The sequence below is a fragment of the Canis lupus genome, chromosome 20 (genome assembly GCF_011100685.1).
Source record: "Canis lupus familiaris isolate Mischka breed German Shepherd chromosome 20, alternate assembly UU_Cfam_GSD_1.0, whole genome shotgun sequence".
Classification (NCBI taxonomy): domain Eukaryota; kingdom Metazoa; phylum Chordata; class Mammalia; order Carnivora; family Canidae; genus Canis; species Canis lupus.
In genome coordinates, this window is record NC_049241.1 from 47,212,449 (window position 1) to 47,230,659 (window position 18,211).

General features: G+C 51.3%; 1 protein-coding gene across 1 annotated transcript; it reads left to right on the plus strand.

Moving 5' to 3' along the window:
- The first annotated feature begins 147 nt into the window (after nt 1-147).
- Nucleotides 148-16,621, plus strand: AKAP8 (A-kinase anchoring protein 8). Its single transcript, NM_001007123.1, is given in 14 exon segments — nt 148-166; nt 2,600-2,638; nt 4,134-4,166; nt 4,647-4,923; nt 5,388-5,883; nt 6,390-6,519; nt 6,752-6,798; nt 7,915-7,948; nt 9,887-9,974; nt 12,288-12,429; nt 12,679-12,772; nt 13,220-13,350; nt 14,467-14,562; nt 16,151-16,621. Coding segments are annotated over 14 exon segments (2,097 nt in total).
- The last annotated feature ends 1,590 nt before the right edge of the window (nt 16,622-18,211 follow it).

The following is an 18,211-nucleotide window of genomic DNA, read 5'->3' on the forward strand; positions in this document are numbered from 1 at the left end:
TGCGCAGTGAAAGCCAGCCAATGGTGGGGCGCGGGGGGAGTGACGTATGCTCCTGGTCTTCCAGTAGCGGACGGCGGAAGGTGTGTTGAGCGCATGCGTCCTGTGGCAGCCTAGAAAAAGGGGCTGCTGGCGGGCCGAGCTGAAGACATGGAGCAGGGCTACGGAGGTTCGTGTGGGTGCCTCGGTGCGGGGTGGGGCGGACAGGCGCTGCTCAGGCGACGCAGCCGCTGGTGCGTACAAGGCTGCAGGCCGAGGCCTACAGCGGAGCGCGGTTACTCCAACCCGGCCGAGCGGAGAGGAGGCCGGGGCGCGCGCGCGCTGCTCATTGGACCTCGGCGCCGTCGCTCCCGGGGCGCTGCGTGCGGATTGGCCGGCGAGGCTTGGGGAGGCGGGCGGGGTTTGGCGGGCAGACGCTACGGCGGGCTTCGGGGGGCGCCTCGGGCTGTCCCGGCCGTTTCTACCTCTCGGCCGCGGCGAGGCTGGGCCAGTGGACCCCGCCGCCCGGAGGCCCGCCTTCCCCTTTGGAAGGCCACAAAATGGCGGCGCCCGGGGGCGGAGCCACGGCGAAAGCTCGTGGGGCGCGGGGTCCGCGGCTGGGGCCGAGGGAGTTGGGCTGCCTGTCCCCGGGCTGTGGGGCTCGGCGGGGCCCCGCGCGGTGCACGTGGTCCGTCGCGCCGGTCCTGGAAGCCGTCCCTCCCCGCCAGCCCCGCGATGCAGCGCCGGGGAGCTGAGCGCGGCCGCTGCAGGGGTCAGTCGCGGCGGGCTCCTGCCCTGTGCGTGACCCAGGACTTCGGGGGTCAGGTGTTGGGCGTCTTCGTGCAGAGTCGGAGCCCTGACGTGCGCTGCGGCGGTGCCCTGGAGGTGGCTGGGGGCTGCGAAAGGGAGAATATGCCCCCTTCCCCACTTGGGCCTCAGGGCCTGCGGCAGGAGGGAGCTTCTCGAGCGACCTGGGCTCGGTGTCCGGAACCTGAGATTCTTAGCAGGCGTTTGCTCTGTGCTGGAAGCCAAGTTTGCCCGCTGGGAACTGTCGAAGTTTGGAATACGTGGGGGGCAGGGCTTGAGCGGGTGCAGTCCTTTTCCGAGTATATGAGGTTGGAGAAACAAGCAGTAACATTTTGCTACAACGGCTGGAGAAGGCACCAGTCTTGAAAGGTGGCAGTGTTAGGATCCGGCACCTGGAATTGCAAGAGAGGTCCTGGCACCGTGTGCTTGGGTGTCTCCAGGGCCCTGGGTTGCCCAAGCAACCCTAGGTTTCTCGGCCTTTTTTCAGTTCAGCTGGGTCTTAGGATTCTTCGCCGACTTCCCACCAGATCTTTCAGCCAGTCATCTGGCCCCCTGCACACCCTGAGCATGAAGAGGTTTTATTCCCCTCACTTCTGATCTGCCAAAACCCTTCAGGCTCAGTTTAAATGGTGGGGCCTCCCTGAATCCTCCTAATCGCTTTTCCGCCTAGAGTTACTTCTCAAGACTTGCTGAACCTTGACGGTTGTTCTCCGGCTGTAGGAGGCATGTAGATCTGATCTGAGGGCACATCCCGGTTCTTCCATTCTCCAGCTCTATGATCATGGGCAGGTGACAGCTTCTTGAGCCTCTGGGTACAAAAGGGTAAACGTTACCCATCTGAAGAGGTGTTATGAGCTTACGTGATTAGCCAACGCTTGCTCAGACCAGTGCCTCGTAGTTGGTCACGCGTCTTTGGTTACTTGTCACTGCTCTTCCTGTCGTACACATGTCGTGTAGCATGGGGAGACTAGCCTGCAGAGGGCAAATTTCAGCAAATTTCAAGTACCCTAACGGCTAAGCCTGAGCTCTCCCATCTCTAAATGGCCCTCAGGGACACCAGCATGTGCTCAGTTCCTGTCATGTGTTGGCACACACTAGGCACTTAGCTAGTGGCTCAGGTTGTTCTAGTAAGAGAGGTATTCCTGTTCCAAAAAGTTGGATCATCGACAGTTATGGATAGCTACCTATGCCCAGCTCTGTTTGAGGTTCCAGGGACACAGAAGTGAAGAGGGACGACATGGGAGTCCTCAGAGGCAAGAGGAACCACCACAGAGAGGAGTGCAGCCCCAATATGTTAGGCCAGGCTGAAGCCCTGGGACTTGAAGGCCCAGGGGAGCATTGGATGGTCCAAAGTCACAGAGAAGTGAGGCCTAGAGAGGCACTGTTGTTTCCAAATTCTGAACTTTGTTCTTGGTTACAGGGGACTTATGGCTGCTAGGTGAGCCAAACGGGGGGTGGAGGCACAACTGTGTCTTACTACTGGGCTAGCTGTCAGCTTGTCCTGTGTCCTCCTGAGTTGCAGATTGAGGCTTTGGCCGAGGTTCCTCATCCGGCTACCAGCAGAGCAGGCACCAAAGCCTATTCCCCCCAACTCTTTTCTGCTTTGACCTCAGACAGATAGGTGGAATGTGGTAATGCAATCAACTAGCTGTGGAGGACTTTTAGAGGGACAGTACTGTGGTTATGCCCTCTTCCTATGAGGCTGGCACCAAACTCTTCTTCAAGGCAAGCACTTTAGGCTTCTCAGAGCACCTCAGAAGCACCCGTTGTCTGGCGTGACAAGTAGGATCCTAACTCACAGGTCTTCTCTTTACAGGCTATGGGGCATGGAGTGCTGGACCCACCAACACCCAAGGTAAGACCTTACGGGGAGGCATGGATTGCATCCCAACACTAGCATGATTGTAACCTGGTGGGGGGCTGACGGGAGGACTGGGGCTAGCCCATGGATCCAGAGACCTTTTCTGTAAAGGACTACACAGTACTTTTTTTCTGGCTTTGGGGGGCTTTCTGACTGGCTCCCCTGCAGTGCAAGTTACAGATGTTTATGAAAAAATGGGTGTGAAGGTGTGGCAGTAATATTATTTAAGGACCCTGAAATTTGCATACAATATAATTTTTGTATGTGACAGCTTTTATTTTAGGAATTTTGGTTATTCTAAGTAAATAACCAAGGATATAATAAAAGTTTTTTCTTATTATTAACATCTTGCCTCAGTACATTTATTGTCAGTAGCAAGTCAGTGTCGATATGTTGTCTTTTTTTTTTTTTTTTTTAAGATTTTATTTATTTATGAGAGACACGAGAGAAAGGCAGAGACACAGGCAGAGGGAGAAGCAGGCTCCATGCAGAGCCTGATGTGGGACTTGATCCCAGGAACCCAGGATCACACCCTGAGCCAAAGGCAGCCACTCAACCACTGAACCACCCAGGCGTCCCCATTGTTGTTAATTATAATCCAGAGTTAGTCATCACTGGTTGCACAGTTGTGAGTTCTGATATATGAATGATGCGTTTCCTTTCAAAATCCATGTCATGAAATATTCTTTTGATCCCCCTGCCCCCAACCATTTAAAAAAGTAAAAAACCATTTTTTTTAGCTTGCCGGCCATACAGAAACAGGCAGTGGGCTAGATTTGGCATGGGGGCCTATTTGCCGGCCCTGCTCTGGAATCTAGATCACGATGATCGGTATGTTTGAAGGACCAAAATGTCCTCTCCCCAGTGGTGAGGCTTTTCTGCTTTTTGCCAGCATTTATTCCAGGGGATGGGATGAGGGCTGTCTTTGTTTTCTGAGCTGGGAACTTGCCACTAGCACCATTAGGGGTGGTGGAGTCACTTTTTCACCCGTCACTTAAGTTTTCCAGGAGGAGGCCCTCCATGTCACTAAGGTACATAAGGTACATAAAGGGACATAATGTCCCTTTGCTCAGTTGAGTTAGGGACATGATTTTCCACTGATGCATGGTCTGTTTTAGTGGTGCCCAGACTCCAGCTACTGGTAAGAACTGGCACTTTTGAAGGGCTCTGCCAGGGGATCTGGCCTCTTGGCTGGTGGCCCTCACCGGCCGTTTCCTGGGAACGCTGCAGCATCCTTTCTGCTTGTCGTGTTGGGGGAGATCAGGCTTGCCTACAAGAGAAGTCTTGGTTATGCTTAGCTGAGTGCTCTTTAGGAAATGAGTTTTACAGCTAGTGGGTCTCAGCCATTCCTGGCCTTAATGGACAACCAGGGGTGCATCCCACAACAGCCCTGGACCTGTGGATAGTAGAATGAGGTGACAATTGTCATAGGCTGTTTCAGGTACTTTCACTCAGTATGCAAAGCTCTTGTGTGTTTTGTTTCCCTAAGGTGCCTATGGAACTGGTGTGGCCAGCTGGCAAGGTAGGCCCTCTGGGTGTCTGTGGGTGGGCAAGAAAGCCTCGGGTCAGCTGTACAGAAGGTTTGGGATACAGGGACCTCCCATCCCCATCTCCCATTCTAGCTGTGCTCATAGCTCTCCTGAAGGCTTGGCAGGTCTGGGCATCCTCAAGAACTTCCTGGAGGCTGGGGGTTGTGGTTGTATTCTGGAAGCAGCAGCTCCACCTGCCACCTGTGGGCTCTCAGCCACCTCTGGCTTTGGATGGGGAACAAGATTTGGATCTGGCACAGAAAACCCACCACTCATTGCTGAGGCTGTGCCCCTGCCCTTCTCTTCCTGCCTTTTGGCAGGTGATGTGAACAGTGTGGGGTGATGACAGCATGGTTCCTTGATGCTCTTCCTTCATATGAGTAGTGGGGTGCTTCTCCCCAGACGTGTCTGCTTTGTTCCCAGACTTACCTTGTGGCTGCTGATATCTTATTGGCTCTTTTTTCCTATGGCAGGTTACGAAAACTACAATTACTATGGAGCCCAGAATACCAGCGTCACCACAGGAGCGTCCTACAGCTATGGCCCAGCCTCATGGGAGACCACCAAGGCCAGCGATAGCCTGGGAGCTGGGGGCCCTGCCGTCCACATGGCTTCTTATGGCCCAGAACCATGCACCGACAATTCTGACTCTCTCATTGCCAAGATCAACCAGCGTTTGGACATGATGTCCAAGGAAGGAGGCAGGGGCGGGAGCAGCGGCGGTGGGGAGGGCATGCAGGACCGGGAGAGGTGATTATGGATCCGAACCCTTCCCTGGGGATCTTCTCACAGACACACACATACCCCAGCTTTGTGCAGGTGGCAGTGGGCACCCCCTCTTCCAGGGAGGGCTTTTCCCCAACTCCCTCCTGAGTGCAGAGTAGTTGAGTCGGGCAGTTATTGGGGCAGTCATTGTGATAGGACTAGTTGGAGTCCGGAGTGATTGGGCTTAAGGTATGACTGTTGGCTAAACTAGCTAGTGTGCTAGGCTCCTTATTTCTGCTTCAGGTACCTGTAGACTCTCATTTTTGTGGTCAAGGGCTCTGTGTACCTCATCAACAATGTTCAGGGGGGTTATTTTTCTGTTTTGCCTTCGGACTATTTAGGAGGGCTGTGTGGCAGTGTGGAGTGCTGTTCTGAATGTTGGGAAGCCAGCTTTGCAGGAGGCTTGGGCTTGTGCCTAGAGTGTAGTGACGGTTCTGCTTCCTTTGCAGCTCCTTCCGCTTCCAGTCGTACGAGTCCTATGACTCCAGGTCTTGCCTCCCGGAGCACCATCCCTATCGTCCCAGCTATAGCTACGATTATGACTTTGACCCCATGCCTGACCGAAATGGTGGCTTTAGCAGTCAGTATGGCGACTGCCGGGACCCAGCCCGTGAGCGGGGCTCCCTTGATGGCTTCATGCGGGGCCGGGGCCAGGGCCAGGGCCAGGGCCGCTTCCAGGACCGGAGCAACCCCAGCACCTTCATGCGCAGCGACCCTTTCATGCCGCCCTCGGCCTCTTCGGAGCCCCTGTCTGCTCCCTGGCCAGAGCTGAACTATGTGGGTGGGCGGGGCCTCGGCGGCCCCTCCCCAAGCAGGCCGCCTCCTTCCCTGTTCTCCCAGTCCATGGCCCCCGACTTCGGTGTGATGGGCATGCAGGGGGCCGGCGGTTATGACAACTCGGTACCCTATGGATGTGGCCGGTCACAGACGCGGATGAGGGATCGGGTAAGCCCTCTGGAAGTTGTAATCTGCCTTCTTTGCCAACAGCGCTATGGAGACAAATTTGTATCCCGTACGATTTGCCCATTGTTAAGTGCACAGTTCGGGTTTTAGTAAAAACGTACAGAATTGCGTAGCCATCACCACCATCTAATTTTACGACATTGCCGTCAACCAGGAAAGATGCAAACCGCTGTCACTAGCAGTACTTCCCAGTCCTGGTCCTCTCCTCTGTACTTGGCAAGTGCCAGTCTGCTTTCTTCTTTGGAGAGCTTCCTCTCCCAGACCTTCCTTACGAATGTAATCATATAACACATGGCCTTTTGTGTCTTGACTTCTTCCATTGGGCCTGAAAGTAGGGGTGGGGGTGGGGCTCGACTCTATCATCTTTGTTTCCTGAAAAGATCTTTTCTGCCTCTGATCTCTGATCTTACAACTTCTCTGTTCTCCGTTTTTCTGGGGTATCTTAATGGTCCGGGTAAGCGGTACATCGGATGTGCTTGTATCTGTAGCCCAGGCGGAGAGGGTTTGACCGCTGCGGCCCAGACGGCATGGGCAGGAAACGGAAGCAGTTGCAGATCTACGATGAGCCAGATGCCAAATTGGCCCGGGCTGACAGCGAAGGAGATTTTTCCGAAAACGGTAGGCCCTGGGTGGTTTCGTAAAATGAGTCTGTTTCGTGCTTGGTGCTCTGCCTACCCATGTGTACAGTGGACAGGTGTTGAACTCGAGGGTGGCACGTGTCCTCCACGCTCCTGCAGCCCCCACTGCAGTCAGGACAAGCACGGTCACCCTGGATGGCAAGCTGGGGAGGGTGAAACGGAGTGGGCCAATCTCCAAGGGGCTGACTTTCCCTCTTCTTTGTGTCTGGTAGATGATGGAGCTGCTGACTTCCGGTCAGGAGATGAAGAATTCAGGGGTGTAAGTCCATCTTCGCTGGTCACCCTCCTTTGTTTCTGTAGCGTGGGATTTTTCCTTTGCGTTAGCCTTTCTTCTAAAGAGGCAGCAACAGCGTCTATGGTAGACTTGACCACTTTATGATTGTATTTAATAGCCTGACTTGCAGCTAGGATTCTAAGAGTTTTGTACTAGTAACAATCCTTCTCTTCTCAAGGAAATTCCCATCCCTCTCCCCAGCTGCTCTCACGTCCTCAGTGATGGGTGTGGGCCACACGTGTGGTGAGTGCCGTGTGGGCTCAGGCTGAAGACTCAGGTACTGCCAGCCTTGTGCTGGTGCTGAGCTGCCTCCTTGTCGCTCAGCCCTTAATACCAGGTTCAGGAGAAAGGCATATAAGGCCCTCTGAGCCATGACTGCACAAGCACCTAGGTGGTAAGCCCTTGCTGCCCCTGTAAGTTCTGACCTGTGTCTGGGATACGGCCTGGAGACCTGGGTGTATGAAGGCTTCGACCAAGTACTTCTGATGGTCAGCTCTGGGGTGGGCAGGATACAGTGAATTTCCAGCTGTTATCAGCGAGTCTCACTTACTCTCTGTTGAGCTTGCTTTGATCTTGATTCTGGGAATCTGTCTCTGCTGGTGACCTATTTTAACCTTGAGCCCAATGCCTAAGAAACAGGACTGTGTTTCGATTTTCAGTTGTATTGTTTTTTAATCTACACCTGGTTTGTTACCACCATCAATAAATACGAACAGATGGCCAGGAACTTGATAAAGCCCCTTTTCGGTAAAGAGTGCTGGAACTGGCATCCCACCAGTCAGAGTCTCTTGACATAGAGCGGACGAATGGGCCATCGGTGCTCCCACTGCAGAACTGTGCAGGTGCGCGTTTGTTTGCCAGGGTGGTTCTTTGGCTGTAGAAATAACTGGAAAAGGGCCAGTGACTTTAATAAAAAAGCACATTGGTCATTACAGAATCTCAGAAGGCAACCAAGAGCGGTGACAGGACACACAGCCTCTTCCACCGCCCTGGGACTTGTCCTGACATATTATGACCAGGTGGTGGCAGGGTGCTGGGTCAGTTGTGGAGGGTTCTGGAAACTCTACCTCATAGCCCGACTTTGTGTGTGCCCTTTTTCAGGAGGATGAATTCTTCGACCCCGGGAGGCAGAGAGGTAGGCATCACTCGGTGTCTCTTTGAGCTTGCTTTCCTGTGTGCCCTGCTCCCAGCCGGGCTGGCCTTCTGAGCAAACCTGGGGCCTGGATGGAGGGACTGGTGGCTCAGGGCAGAAGAGGGGCTGTGGCCACTGGCTGGGCCTTGGCCATGGTGCCCACCCTGAGGCTTAGAGCAACACTTGCTGGAAACAGGTCTGTTTGCCTCACTTGAGGCAGGCTGTGGAGAGGGAAAACTCATTCCTGAGTATCTGCAACAGCTTGCAGTGGTAGGGAAGGGAGAGTCTCAGAAATGCAAGAAAGAACAGAAGAGGCATAGTCTAGCCCATCTTCTCTGTTACTTACTGGCCAGTGCAGGTCCCTGTACTGTCTTTTCCTGGGCTTCTTTTCACACTTTCCTCAGTTGCCAGCCCAGGGTTGTGCCCTCAGCCTCTGTGGTGGGGATGCTGACAGCAGCAGCGCTCTCTGCTGTGTGGGACAGAGTTCAGACACATGCCCGGGTTGGGAGCTGGTTGTGGGGAGGGGAGGCCAGTCAGGTACACCCAAGCCCAGGATCCTCCAGAGACCATCACTGCTCAGCAGGGCTCACCAGTGCCCTTATAGGGGACCCAAGAGCCCAAAGTAAGCGGCAAGAGCAGAGCAAAGTTAAACCTTGTTGGGGGGAACATAGAGAAGCAGCCTGAGACAGCGTGGCCTTGAACTTACCCACAAGCCATTTGTTTCTTTTCCTGTTTCCATGGGTCTGCCCATAGCTGGTTTTCCCCAAGAATCACACGCTGGCTCCTTTGTGGCTCGGCTCCCATAAACTTGCAGGCCCCTAGCTTAGATACTCCTTCTCCTATGTGTTTAGGCTGAGCCAACCCACCGAGGCCCTCTCACCTCATTTACTAAAGCAGTTATGCCTGTAGCTTGGGACCACGCAGAGCATTTAGCAGCTCGTGCAGCAGGGCAAATGCTAAAGCAAAGGTGACATGTTTATTGCGCACAGGTCCTGCTGCCTACCCGGGATGACTTTGCTATTAAACAGCAGTAATAGTTTCAGGCAGTGACCTCTTGCCAAAAACCCCACACGCCCTTTTGAGAGGCTTCTGAGCAGCGCACGCCGGTCGCCATCTTCGTGGGACAGTCTCGTGACTGGCATCAGGGGTAGGGGTTACAGTTCAGATGCTTATCCAACCTTTCCTCAGTGTCTGGCCCTGGCCCTGAGCCGCCATGGCCTGGCCTGGCCTCACGCTGGGACGCTGGGCTGCACAGCTCTCGGAGGAGCTCCTGCGCTGGCCCTGGGGACGACGGAGGACCAGTTGGTCTCTTCCCACTTTTGTTTCTAGGACTGCTTCCCTCATAGCCCTGGGAAAGCCCTAGATGGACGGTTTTTGTGAGTGGAAGATAGTTTGGGCCAGCAAGGACTGTCAGACCTGCTGAGGCCCTAGTTCAGAGGAGGCTGACGGAACTGTCGTCATGGTCCACCTAGAGGTGGGACGGAGGGCGGTAGAGTGGCTTGCTTTATTTTCTGAGGCCTTCCAGCTGCTGCCTCTTTTATCTGGGAAGAAATGCTTCTCTCTCTCCTTAAGTGACTTTGGGAGAAGACCCAGTGGTAGGGCACTGGATTGGAAAAGCAGGATAGGGAAGGACAGGCAGGTGGGCCACGGTGTGAGTGGGATGGGCGGGCCAGCTCCCTGGCCATCCCAGCTGTATCAGGCCATGGGGAGGGGGTAAGGTGACTCCCTGGGAACTCCCAAGGATTCGGCATCAGAGGCCCATCCCTGTGGGGAGCCTTGGACAGACTGTTGGTGCCGGTGCCTCAGGCTGTCCTGGCCCTGCCGTGTGTGGTGGCAGCAGGTACAGGGTGTGGTGGCCGAGCTGTGGCCGCCATTGAGGCCCTGCTGCTCAGCTCCTCTGCAGGGTCCTCAGGGCATCTCGAAGGAACTTCTCTGTTGCAGGAGAGAAAGACGATGAGGATGACGAAGTAAAGAAGAGAAGAGAAAAGCAAAGGAGGAGAGACCGAATGCGAGACCGAGCGGCTGACAGGTGAGGAGGCCGGCGAGGTGGGAGCTTGGCTGGAAGCTGAGCGTTGTCCCGGTTCTCCTGAGCTCATCCACCTTAACCTGACAGTGCAGGGGCAGCCAGTTTGATTGGCCTCTGGAGTCTGTTTGGAAATCCTGCTCAGATCCAGAGATGCAAAACTTGGGGAACACGGATGGATGGCATTCCGATCTTCCACTGAGTCTCTGAGGCCTATGTGTCCAGCAGGGGGCTCTCTGGCTCCCCTGTGGGGAGTTTCCTTGTCCCTGGCTCTTATCTGTCACCCCAGACAGGTGAACTTTGTTCAGCAGAGCTTCTAAGAAGGTGCTTTGGGTGTCTTGCCCAAATCCAGACCACCTCTGAAGTTACCGTGACAGTTACATATGCAGGGATGTTGCCTTACAAATCTTGTCTCTAAATGGAAAAGAATGGCAAAAGTGCAAAGGGTGTTGGTGTGACTGCACCATGTGCCTCTCAGCCTTTCCAGTGATCAGGTGCTGGTGACTAGATATGTAAATCACTGGTGACCATGGGAGCCCTAGGTTGCTCTGGCTTTGACTGCCTGTGGCTATTTCTCAATGCACAGGCTCTCCTTCTGACTTGAGGGGCAATCCTTGCCCCTAAAGCTCAGATCAGGTTGTGCTTTCCCTGTGCAAAGAAACGCAAAAGAAACATTAGTAAAACAACCAACAGCAGAGACAAGAAAGCCAGGAACTGGAAGGTAGGTGCTTCCGAATGTTAAACAGAAAGTCATCAAAATGCTTGTTTTTCAAACAGATGAATATACGATGGCTAGATTAGATTATTTTCATGCCCCAGGAGAACTGAGATGACTTTTTTTTTCTGGAAGGAATCTTTAGACTCCACCCTAGCAATGGAGGGTCCTCAAAGAGACCAGGAGAAATTGTCACAGGGAAGGTAAAGATGCAGCAAGAGTCATGAACCCTGCACTTCTTTGGTACACATAGGGTCCCAGAGCTTTCTTTTCACTTTTCTGTTGGGTGTATGTGCAAAAATAAGCGTCTAGTGCCTTTTCCAGAGGTCAGAAGCCAGGCATTGGGACCTGGCAGGAAGGAGTCTTGTGTTGGTGCCTGAGGAATCCTGAGTGCCCCAGGGCCTGTGCTGTTCGCCCAGAGCCAAGGGAAGTGGCGCCTCACTGTGGGGACGTAGGGCTCTGCAGGCTACTCTTCTCTTGCCTTACAGCATGATTGCATTTGTGAGGTTTTGAAAGGAAGCAACATGGGGCACCTGGGTGGCTCCCTTTGAGCATCTGCCTTTGGCTCAGGGTGTGATCCTGGATCATCCTGGTGGATTGAGTCTCGAATCAAGCTCCCTACAGGGAACCTGCTTCCCCTCTGCCTGTGTTTCTGCCTCTGTGTCTCTCTCATGAATAAATAAATAAGTAAATCTTTTTTTTTTAATTTAAAGTAAGCAACAGAGAGATATCAGGTTTTTTTTTTTTTAGTTTTTTCCCAAAAGATTTTATTTACTTATTTGATAGAGCACAAGGGGGGGAGCAACATCAGAGGAGGGACAGGCCCCCCACTGAGCAGGGAGCTCAACGTGGGGCTCAATCCCAGGACCTCAGGACCACGACCTGAGCCAAAGACAGAGCTTAACTGATTAAGCCACCCAGGCACCCCAAGATGTCAGTTTTTAGCCACAGAATTTGATATGATGGGGCTTTATGTGGAGTCCCATGGGAAAATTGGTCTTGGGTTTTGTGAATTTTAAGCTGTGGAAGGCCTTCAGGAATTACTCCCTCACATTAAAATGAGGTTACCCTGTATTATCCTGGTGGCTATATAAAGAAGTTACTGGAGTTAGGTACTACACCCCCAGAGCAGTGGTTTGGGGGCTTTTAGGTAGTCCACAGTTTGGAAAGTCTCCACTTTTGGGTGTTCTCTTGTGGAACTTTGGGCCAAAAAGACTGATGGGGTGCATGAATCCTTTTCCTGAAACACTTGCAAGATTTACCCCCGTTCTTGGAATGGGGAGACCTGAGGCAACTGTTACTATGATGCCTCACACAATCAAGCCTGGGTACAGAAATTACTATCTTGTTTCCATTCTGACCAGAGATGAGCTGGTTATTCCTTTTTTTTTTTTTTTTTCCTTTAAGATTTTATTTATTTATTCATGAGAGAGAGGCAGAGACACAGGCAGAGAGAGAAGCAGGCTTCATGCAGGGAGCCCGATGTGGGACTCGATCCCGGGTCTCCAGAATCATGCTCTGGGCCAAAGGCGGGTGCCAAACCGCTGAGCCACCCCAGGATCCCCATGGTTATTCCTACTCATTGCTCTTTTCATCTTCTCCAGGATTCAGTTCGCCTGTTCTGTGTGCAAGTTTCGTAGTTTTGAAGATGAAGAAATCCAGAAGCATCTACAGAGCAAATTTCACAAAGAGACACTGAGGTTTATAAGTACCAAACTCCCTGACAAGACAGTGGAGTTCCTCCAGGTAAAGCACACTCAGCCTCTGTCAGAGTGTTTCCTGATGGTCCTATAGGAATCCGATCCCTACAGAGAAGGGAAAGGGGAGGGAAATAAGAGGCCTGGACTTTCCACAATAACAGTGTACAAGTCCCAGGTCAGAGGGAGAGCCAAGCGCTGTGGCCATTGTAGTTCCCATGAGTTCTGCCCTGGGTGAACTGAGAGTCAGGCGCATACAGCATCCTGTCCTCGTTTCATTTGGTGCCATCTCCTCTAGGAGTATATTGTGAACAGGAATAAGAAAATTGAGAAGCGGCGGCAGGAGTTGATGGAGAAGGAAAGCACGAAGCCCAAACCAGATCCTTTCAAAGGTGAGTCAGGATCCTGGGGTGCACTATTCCACATGCTGCTAAGGCGTGCAGCTGGGTACAAAGCCAGCCCAACACAGGGCTGCTGAGAATGTGACAGAAGACCCCCAGCCAGGCTGCTTCACAATGTAAAGCCCGTAAGTGTGGCCTGATGAATGTCCCAGCTCTACTGGCAGCTTATTGGACTGATATGAAGCTTTCTGGTGTCTTCCTCTTTTTTTGAAGAGAAATGACCAGAGGGATGAAAAAAGTTGAAGAATAAAACCCCCAGATGTGGAGGTGCTTCCATCCACATAGTCATGCTGGAGGGCGGGTGATGGCCCCACAGATTCTCTCCCAACCTAGTCCTCATGGACTACCAGGAGAAAATAGGGGCCCTTCTGGGGAGCAGGAGGAGAGCATCACCTGCCTGCTGTCCCGGATCACACCAGACGTGGGTTGTATCTACAGGGATTGGCCAGGAGCACTTTTTCAAGAAGATAGAGGCTGCTCACTGCCTGGCTTGTGACATGCTAATCCCCGCGCAGCATCAGCTCCTCCAACGGCACCTGCATTCGGTGGACCACAATCACAACCGCAGGGTGAGCCCCCTCCTCAGGCCTGGCCAGCACTTCCAGGCCTCTGGCAGTGAGGTTCAGAGCCCTCTGTGTCTTGTGGGGAATGTTAGCTGATCAGGGGCTCTTGACAGGTTCCACCGACTGTGATTTCATCAGCGGGCTGTAAGAGGTGTCCCAGTTTCTAGTATCATGTGAAACAGTGTGTTGCTGGGGGGTTGATTTTACATAGAGTAGTAGCTGAAACTCCTTAAAAAATGTTGAAAATGTTCCCTATAAAAAAAAAAAAAAAAAAAAAAAATGTTCCCTATAAACCACACAGGGAAATTTCCCAGTTCCTGACAAACTGGATTTCTCAGAAGCAGGGGCTGAGGGTCGTTAAGAAGAGCACAGTGGCCTGGGGGACCCAGAGTCAAGAACTAACTGGGCCTTCACTAGCCGTTGGGGCCTGTGGCTAAATGTGTATGTAGCTCAGGGTATCAGCAGATGTCTTACAGAGGGTCAAATCGCAAATGTTTTGGGCTTTGTGGGACACGAGATCTCTAACACCTCAGGTGTGCTGCTCATGGGCTAGAGCGGCCAGAGTCCAGATGGAAGGCATGGGCATGGCCATGCCTGGCCCACAGGCTCTTACCGCCTGTCCTGAGTGCTGCCCACACATCTCCTACCTCATGAAAGCTCGTCCACTGAGCACTGTACAAACAAGGGATTATCCTTTGAATGGCTTCAGCTCTAAAACAGCCAAATGGTTGCAGCATTCCTACTTCTGCTGCTGATTTTACTGGTAAAGTCATTAGAACTCAAAGAACTGAAAAAGAAAAAGCTTGCTTAAAAAAAAAAAAAAGAACTTGCTTTGCTCCTGCACAAGGTACCGGACGTCAGTGTTGTGCCTGTTCTTCTGTCTCTTAAGATTATCAGGCTTCTCTGTGCTGTTTCATAGTCTGAGCTCCGGTGTCCCTCCAGGGCCTTCTTTCTGTCATTCTCGGACCCTGGCATTACAGGATCTGCCATGGTGAAGAGAGGTGGTAGTCATTTTTTTGTCTAGGGCTACTCCCGGGGCAACTTGGTACAGCCTGGCCAGTTTGTTTGCTCGCTCCTCTGCGCACACCATGTGTCAAAGTCCATGTTTGGTTTCCTTTACAGTTGGCTGCTGAACAGTTCAAGAAGACCAGTCTTCATGTGGCTAAGAGTGTTTTGAACAACAGACACATAGTGAAGATGCTGGAAAAATACCTCAAGGTTTGTGCTTAGGAGTGCAGTGGATGGGAAAAGCTTTTGGGATGCAGGATGAACTCTGCAAGTGTGGAGTTGCATCCAGAGTGCAGTATTTAGCAGTTCGGATTGTTTTGAAGAATGTATCATGAGTGGGAATTCCACAACAATGGATTTCCTGTGATTCCCTACTTGTGGGCATGGTTGCGGGCTCACCATGAGAAACCTTGAATATGCTCGAAGTACTGAGCAATGATGCCGAGATGCTCACAGAAAAATCCAAGTTAGCTGATAGTTGTCCAGGAAAGAAGCCAGAAAGAGCAACCAATTTAAGATTCAGGCCTGGTCAGTGTGTTTGGAGAGAGAGACGTGTGTGTGTATAAAGACTTATTTTATTTATTTATTCATGAGACATGGAGAGGCAGAGACATAGGCAGACAGAGTAGCAGGCTCCATGCAGGGAGCCCGATGTGGGACTCAGTCCCAGGACTACGGGATCACGTTCTGAGCCAAAGGCAGACACTCAACCACTGAGCCACCCAGGCATCCCTGTGTTTTTGGTTTTAAGTTTATTGAATTTATTTATTAAAAAAATTTTTTTCTTCAAGTTATCTCCACACCTAATGTGGGGCTCGAACTCCTGACCTGAGATCAAGAGTCGCATGTTCCCCTAAGCCAACCAGGCACCCCCTAAATACTGCATTTTAAAACCTATTTGCTAATCTACCAGTGATGTTTATATTTTCTAAGCCAGAGACAGTTTTTAGTCTTAAGTTTGACTTCTGTGTCCTGACTGGAGTTCAGTAGTTGTGTGGCCTTGGGCAAGTTGCTGAGTCTCCTTATCTGCAGAATGGGGCACCCTTGTAACCGTAACCAGGGCTGTGTGCTTAAATGAAGCTAAAATTGGGTAGCCCGGGTGGCTCAGTGGTTTGGTGCTGCTTTCGGCCCAGGGCCTGATCTTGGAGACCCAGGATCAAGTCCCACGTCAGGCTCCCTGCGTGGAGCCTGCTTCTCCCTCTGCCTGTGTCTCTGCCTCTCTCTCTGTCTCTCATGAATAAATACATAAATAATCTTTAAAAAATAAAATAAATGAAGCTAAAATTGTAAATAGTCATAACTTTTGTTATGAGGCTTTTTTGTTTTAATTGGGTTAAGAAATCCTAGGTCTTTTTTAACTTTTCTTCACCATTATGTGCTTGAATGAAAAACAGTGGGCGGGTGGGGGGGAGGTAGGCAGCTGTAGTAAATATTTGTAAATACTTCATCCTAAAAAGTCTTTGAAGGGGGAGGGAAAAGTACATTTTTCAAAAACCCATTGTAAATATCAAAATTACTAGTGCTGAAAACAAAAACAGCCCTTGATTCAGCCCTTTATTTGTACTCCAGGCCTTAGCTAACTAAGACAATAAAAGTGAAAAGATGCAAAAACGGTTGCCGTAAGGCTCTTCCGAGAAGCCTTTCCTGACTTCAAAGGCGCTGAGCACCTGTGGGATGCACTCACCTGCCGTAGCTGAAAGGGTTTCTCCCGTTGGCTGCTCAGCGTCAAAACCGTGACTCCCAGCAACCTGGGCCCCTTGTCTCACCTTTGCACTGACCTGTTGCTCCTCTTGGCCAGGGTGAAGACCCTTTCACTAGCGAAGCTGTCGACCCAGAAATCGAAGGAGATGACACTTTAGGAGGTGAGAAGGAGGAGACGCCCGAGGAGGTGGCCGCAGAGGTGTTGGCTGAGGTCATCACAGCAGCAGTGAGAGCGGTAGATGGGGAGGGGGCACCGGCCCCAGAAGGCAGTGACACGCCGCCCGAAGGGCAAGGCCCCGTGGATACAGCCGAGGCCACTCACAGTCCCCACTCTGAGCAGCTGGTGGAAGTGGAGACACCATGTGGCGCAGCTCCAGAGAAGGGCGACGCCAACGCAGAGGCTGGAGGTGAAACCACCGAAGCCGCAGGTGAAGAGCAGGAGGTGGTGGCCGAGACGGACGGCGCAGTGGACGGCACGGTGAGGGGCGCAGCTCCTGCCCCGCCGGTCACAGAAACCAAAGCGGAACAGACTGAGGCAGAGCCCAAAGATGTCACTCCCACGGAATGACCCACCTCCCTGTGGCAAGGGATGGATTTCATAATGCGTTGCTCTTTCTCCTTTTGTTTGTAAGCAGAACTGGGGTGTGTGTTACTGGAACATGCTGGAAACCTTGGTGAAGAGACCCAGCCGTTTCCTTCAAAAAAGTGTACCTCATGGGCTTATCTTTAAAGTTGTATGGCTTTTTGCCGTGGTGTGAAGGCTGCGGAAGTTGTACATTCCCCCCAAGTGGCTGTGACGTCTCTACACTGCAGTTGGAATAATAAAAGTTGGATCATTAGATTTTGATGATATTTTGCTTGTTAAATACAGCTACTGGCTGAATGCCCTTTATATTATTTTTTTTTTCCCTGAGACCAGCTTAATACTAGGATATATCTTGCTTTATAAAGGGTTTTTTTAAGATTTAAGAATTTGCTTTGGCTTCAGTTTTTGACCTGCTTTGGTAGCACACCGCGTATGGGTGTGTGATCCTCCCAAGATGTAGCAGGATCTTGTTACTGCGACGTTGGCTCTGTCACATTGGTGAACTCTATTCAAAGGCCTCCTGAATCTAACAGACCTGCACCCTTGGAAGCCCTCCCTCTTGCCCCTCAAGAATGAGGACATTTTGCCTAGGGCATTATTTTCCCAATCTTTAGTCTTTGAATCACCTTTCTAGTTTGGAGGTTTTTGTTCTTTTTTTCGTTTTTACCTCATTTTTGTTCCACCTCTGTTACTTCAGGGTTTTTTGCTTTTGTTTCCCTTTAAACAGTTACTACTACTTAACCGTATTTAAAAAGAAAACTTGGTGTCACTCTCATGAATGGAAAACAAACTAAATTGCCATAGATAGACGCTACCTGTAAGAAATGAATATAGTGAAATAAATACATTTCAAATAGATACTATTCCTTTGGAGGTTTTCTGAATCTGTGAGAAAGAAAAGCTAGCTAGCACGTGTTAAGAGGGTAGCAAGCAACAGTTAGACTTTCATATAATCAAAGGAAGTGGAAGATGCTTCCCTTTGGAAATGATACCGCTGGGTCTGTTTCCCTGCAAACCCCTGAACGGTCTCATTTGGGGAAGCATTGGCCAGAGGGAATTTACTAGATGGTAAAAGACTCGAGCATCTACTATGTCCCAGGTGCTAATTCACAATAAAAGTAAGAGATGGGCCCTGCTCTCAAGGGCCTTTATTGACCTTTTACTTCTTTATTGGAGATGTGAGATGGATATTTATGAAAAGTCAATATAAGAACTAGAAACAAATAAATTGCTCAGTACGCAAGAAAATGGTGTCTCTGAATTGTCTGCGCTCGTCGCCACTACTACACAGATGTGCCTTGGACACAGGTTGCGTGTGCTCTTTGAAGCTGCTTCTCTTGAGGCAAAAAAGCTGGTGCCACTGAACACCAGTGGCCTCAAGAAGGATAACAAAACTGAAACTGCTCTGTTTCTCTTGTAAATGTGATCCAAGGCCCACCATTAAATCTCAATTTCAGTGTGGTTCTTCGTCTCCCACCCAGTGTGAAAGGACATGAATCGTTTTACTTCTACACTGAGCTTACCAGGCCCCCCTCCCCCAAGATGGGAGTAACTACTTAGATTGCACAAAGG